Raw genomic sequence first — 5,457 nt, forward strand, 5'->3', positions numbered from 1 at the left:
TTGGGGTGTGAGGGTGGGTAGGGGCCTGAGGGGTGGCTTGGAGCCCTGGCGGTGGCTGCCTGACGTCACCGGCCTCTCTGGCAATAGGCTGCGAGCTCAGCTCCCTGAAGCGGTGGCGAAGGCGGCGGCGACGGCGGCAACGCGGCTCGGTCTCTGGCCCATTCACTCCGCGCCTTCTGCAGCCGCCACTGCAGCCGCGTGGCGGGGGCTCCCTCCCAGCAGCCAGCCGGCGGCCCCAGGTAAGAGACACGGTGCGGCAAAGGCTTCGGATGGCTGGGTGACTCGGTGGCCGGGCGCGAGAGAGGAAGACAGCTCACGCGGCCTGCGCAGGCACCCCGGCGGTAGCTTCTGCCCCACCCCTGCCCCTGCTTCGGCCCCGGCCCGGCCCCGGCTCCGGCTTGCTTGCGCGCTGCCTCGCTACTCCGCAGTGCAACAGTTTGCAGCTGCCTCTTGGGAGCGGCAAAAAGGCTCTGCTGCCCGTTGCGGGTCTATCCGGCTCTGTTCCCGGGGAAAAGCCCTGGGGCCCTTGGGCTGGGTCTAGGAAGGTCGGAGAGCAGGTCTATTCCCCAAACTTTGCAGGCGGAAACCCACCCCACCCCCATGCCAGTTCTAGCTCCTCTAGAAAGAAGCAGGATACTGTTAAGTTGGGGACACAGGGAGATGAGGAGGAAGGGGGCGTTTGCAGGGATGTGTCAGCTCAGAAAGGTGCTTCAGCTGCTTTTTCGGGGCGGAGGTGCCAGAGAAGAAGACTGGATAAAGGATGGGGGGCGCGATCCTACGCATCAGCCGCGGATACAGGCAGAATGGGATGTGGTGCCAGGGGCATCCCCCGGAGACCTAAGGGTTCGGACGCCGTCTGGGGAGGGAGAGTCTGGGGGGAAGGGAGGGGAGGACTGAGTACCCGGAGCCCTCTTGGCGGCCCGGAGTGGGTGCTGGGGAGGGTAGGATCCAGGCGAAGACGTCCACGGAGAGGGCGCCGGAAAGAGTCGGCGCTCTGGGGAGTGGGGACTGTGATCCAAGGCGGCTGCGTGTCTGTTGCAATTAGAAAGTTGTGAAGGGCGCGGGGAGGCTGCCTTATCTGCTGAGTAATCTGCACTTCCGCGGTGCCGGCGCAGACCCCTTCCTGGCGAGTGGCGCGAGCGGCAGCTGGTGGCTCTGGTTCGCGGCCAGGGGCGGGCGGGCTGGATTCCGCCGGCGGAGGAGAAGACTGGACAGCGCCCAGCTGAGGCAGTGCGCCCAGAGGGCCGCTTTGCGGTGGTGGCTGATCCTCCCCGACCGCCGCACTCCCTTGCGCGGCGGCCGGGAGCCTAACCAAGGCTGTTCTCTTTGCAGCTTGGCGCCTCCGCGGAGGAAAAGGGCGCGCGGAGACGTGTTCGAGTCGGGACCAGAGAGGACCTGCCGGCGCCGCTCGCTCCGGGCCCGCTTGCTTGCCAGCAGTTGCTCCCTCAGTCCTTGGCTCGCGCGCACGCCCCCTCCCGCTCCAGGGAGTAGTTTCGGGTGGCGTGGGCTCCGTCCTCTTTTTGGCTGGTGGGAACAGCGTGCCCAAAAGGGGAAGCCGAGTGGGCCCGGCCCCTCTCAGCCCAGTGCCGATGAGTGCCCGGGCGCCAAAGGAGCTGAGGCTGGCGCTGCCGCCGTGTCTCCTCAACCGGACCTTTGCTTCCCCCAACGCCAGCGGCAGCGGCACCGCGAATGCCCGCGACTCGGCTGCAGGAGGCGGCGGCGGCGGCACCTGCATCACGCAGGTGGGACAGCAGCTCTTCCAGTCCTTCTCCTCCACGCTGGTGCTGATTGTCCTGGTCACCCTCATCTTCTGCCTCATCGTGCTGTCCCTCTCCACCTTCCACATCCACAAGCGTAGGATGAAGAAGCGGAAGATGCAGAGGGCTCAGGAGGAATACGAGCGGGATCACTGCAGCGGCAGCCGCGGTGGCGGGGGGCTGCCCCGGGCAGGCAGGCAGGCCCCAAACCACGCAAAAGAAACCCGGCTGGAGAGGCAGCCCCGGGACTCTGCCTTTTGCGCCCCCTCCGACCCCTCGTCGTCGTGCTCCTCTTCGTCCCCTGGCCTGCCGTGCCAGGGTTCCTGTGCTCCTCCGCCTCCACCGCCAGCCTCCAGTCCACAAGGAGCACACGCAGCCTCCTCCTGTTTGGACACAGCTGGCGAGGGCCTTTTGCAAACGGTGGTACTGTCCTGATTGTCTAAGCCCCTCTCTTCCTCCCCTTCCTCGTTTCCAGCATCTTTGCCATCCTTGCTTTTTTCCTCCTTCTTCCCTTTCCCGTTTTCCTCTGGCCCCTCTTTACTCTTCCTTGTTTCCTTCTCCGCCCTCCCCTTACTCTGTTTCTCCTCCGCCGAGGCACTGTGCGGTATTTGTAAATATTGGGCGAGGAAAGTCTCGGAAGAAGAACTAACGCTGATAATACTTTATTAATATTTATAGTAATTATTATAATACTAATAACACAATCCAAGCGCATGACAAATCACATAATTTCTCATTGTCAATGAAGGATGCATCTTCCCACACCTCCCTGTGCTCCCTTCAGTAAGGAGGAGAAACCAAACAAGCTACCAAATATATAAAAGGCATTGACCACCGGAGCAAAGGGAGAGGAGGGGGCCCGGTAATGTACATAGCTGTCAAGTTAAGGTTTAGTTTCTTTCCTTCCCCTCTGTCCGCTAAGCTTTCACTTTTCTTTAGCTTCCCTCCTCTCCCCTCCCCATTCCCACCCTCAGCCGGGCTCAGGCAATAGAATATTATAAAGAAAACGTCTACATTAAGCACCAGGACTCCAAGAGGCCACAGAGAAAGTCCCAGAAAAGCGTTTATGAGAGGTACCCCTCTCCAGTCCGTCCTTTTCTTGGTTAACCGTTACTTTTTCCAGAGTAGAGCACTTCATTTACTTCTTAAAAATGTCCCTCGCTGGCCGAGCATAAATACGTTAAAATCTTTAAATGAGTTTAAAAAAAACAACAAATCTAACGCTTTCACTCCCTGCCCCGCCCCTACTTGTGCACTTTGGACTTGTGACATTTTCAGGATGTACAGAGAATCCGTGAGCTGTCCAGCCAAGTCTGGTGCTGAAATCGCCTCCCTGTACTGGTTACTTCCTCTGGTTGTGCAGGCGGAGGAGGGGCTGTTTTGGAAAGTGACTATTCTGGCTTTTGGTTGGTTTCTTTCTTCTTTTTATACAATTGGGCTAGCGTGTACTATTGGTTTTCTTCTTCTTAAACATTGCATACGTTACCATTTTGTAAAAAAAAAAAGTATTAGGTGATGTGCAGTACTGAAATTGCAGTATCTAACCAACTAGAATGTTTCCGTTTTATTTTTAGAACAAGTGCACCTTTGTTACATATTTATTATATTGGTACCAAATACAGAAGAAAACTATAGTTCTGTACTACATCCTCCAAACTGTGTATTCTTGTTCTTAATTTCCAGCTGTTGATATAATGGTTACCACTGGAAGAGAAATTCAGTGGTGCAGACCTGGCTTCTCCTGTTTCCAGAAGTGTTCTTTTGTACCTTACTCTGTAGTAGACTGTTATAAAAAGATGATGCACATGTTTTCTTTTTTCTTTTGCAAATAACAGAAACAACCACCACAACAGAAACAAACGAATAATGGATGTGCAGGAATGCCATCTATTAAAACATGGTTAATATTTAAACAGTGCCTGTAGTTCTCCCTGCATGCAGTTACCACCTGGAGGCAGTGGTGTGTGTGCTTGCTTGTACTGTATGTGTTTGGGGATGAGACTGGTGGGGATGTTGGGCAATTTGGATGACAGGACATGCAAATTTTAAGAGAAGTTAAATCAAGTAATTACTTATAAGATAAAAATGTTTTCAGCTTGTTTAGTTAGAAATCTGTGCCTGCAGCGAAGAAAGGACTCTCTTTTTCTTTTTGAGTCTGGCTTAGCTAACTTCACTGAACATATGAAAAATACTGAGAAAATAAGAAAGTGAGAGGAGAAGAGAAATATTTTGTTCTCACTCCTAATGCCAGCAAGGCTACCTATGTGAGAAATGGAGTTTGCCTATGGCTATTTACCACTTTGTTTCCTCTGGATGGATGAAAGAAGGGGCCAGAAGCATATTACAGTCTTAATTATATGCAGTGGTATCTAATTTCAGAAACCAACTCTTTGACAGCTATTCAAATGTTTAGGAAATGTATTACTGAGAATGATCTACACAAAGCTCAACCAAAAGAGTCCTTACTATCCTGCAGGGTGTAAGGCAACAGGGCCTGTACGAGCATCCCTCTCCCAATTAACTAGTTTTTATAGGTTTTGTGTCTTGGTTCCGGGCATATGTGCTCTTATCTAAAGAAAACAGTACCTCTGATGTTTTCGGTCATCTAGTAAATTGCCCAAGCTCAGTCTGCATCTTTTATAAAAATAATTTAATAAACTTATTTTTAATCACCCATTAGATATTCACCCAAATCCTTTGCTGAAGCACAGAGGATCATCACTGAAACATGCCATGTTGTAACATTAGGAAGACCAGGTATAAACTTTGGGTACAACATGTTAAACAATGAACCAGATTCTCTCCAGTGCCTTAGTCACATCCTAGTAATAAGTTAAAGAGTGCATTTACTCCCTCAGGCCACTAGGGAATCCTTTAGTGCATCAAAGCTCTACATTGTACATCAGAAATGACTAAGGCACTGTGAAGAAGAAAGTCCATTAATTTTTGTAGCTTACCCTCATCTAGCGGTAGCTCTTTAATATCTTATTACAGAATGATTTTTGGACTTGAAATTTGAATAGAATCAGGGACCCAGAAGGGAGCTTCCTCATTTCCAGTGAGCTCCACTAAGTGCATAGATATTACTTTCCCCCTTTATTTGGTGCACTCTTACAGTAAATAATTTCCCATTTTATTAAAGCAATAAGATGTGTTGAGAGCAGTGCTTGATGATGATTCCATTTTCTTGGTGCTGAAGCTACTCATACGTTCTTGCCTTATGAATCATAGTGCATTCAAGGCATGCAATAATAATCCCCTTCCAAGGAGCAGCCTGTACACCCTGGGGGTAATTGATGCAATCGTCCTATATTATTTTTCCCCAAAAGAATAGAGGGAGCAAAAGAAATAAAAGTATTATGTCTATTATAAAAAAAGATCTTGATACCTCTAAACATGGACACACATCTGTAATATGCTTTTATTGTGCACCTTTGAATGTGTATGCCTTTCTCCATTAATTGAGTATGGTTTAATATTTTTAATACTGCTCTATGTAAAGATGATGCAGTTTGTGAGTCACATTTAATACTGAGTTTAATATATTCAGAACCCTAGGCTCTGGTGGTGTCACTTGAGATTTTCTATGAGATAGAAAAAGAATTACATGAAATTCTAGTAAGCCGGTCCCCACACCAAATTATTACAATAAGCACATATCTAAGCAGTTTGTACAGACCCTGTTTAAAGCACTGCTTCT

General features: G+C 50.4%; 1 protein-coding gene across 1 annotated transcript; it reads left to right on the forward strand.

The window, feature by feature from the left end:
- Positions 1–434: 434 nt before the first annotated feature.
- On the forward strand, positions 435–3,563 carry LOC105822228 (chromosome unknown open reading frame, human C11orf87). Its single transcript, XM_012659172.1, has 2 exons — positions 435–557; positions 1,333–3,563. Exon 2 carries the CDS (start codon positions 1,590–1,592, stop codon positions 2,190–2,192), a length of 603 nt encoding a protein of 200 aa, XP_012514626.1. The 5' UTR covers positions 435–557; positions 1,333–1,589; the 3' UTR covers positions 2,193–3,563.
- Positions 3,564–5,457: the final 1,894 nt, after the last annotated feature.

The sequence above is a fragment of the Propithecus coquereli genome, unplaced genomic scaffold (genome assembly GCF_000956105.1).
Source record: "Propithecus coquereli isolate 6110/MARCELLA unplaced genomic scaffold, Pcoq_1.0 Scaffold6, whole genome shotgun sequence".
Lineage (NCBI taxonomy): Eukaryota > Metazoa > Chordata > Mammalia > Primates > Indriidae > Propithecus > Propithecus coquereli.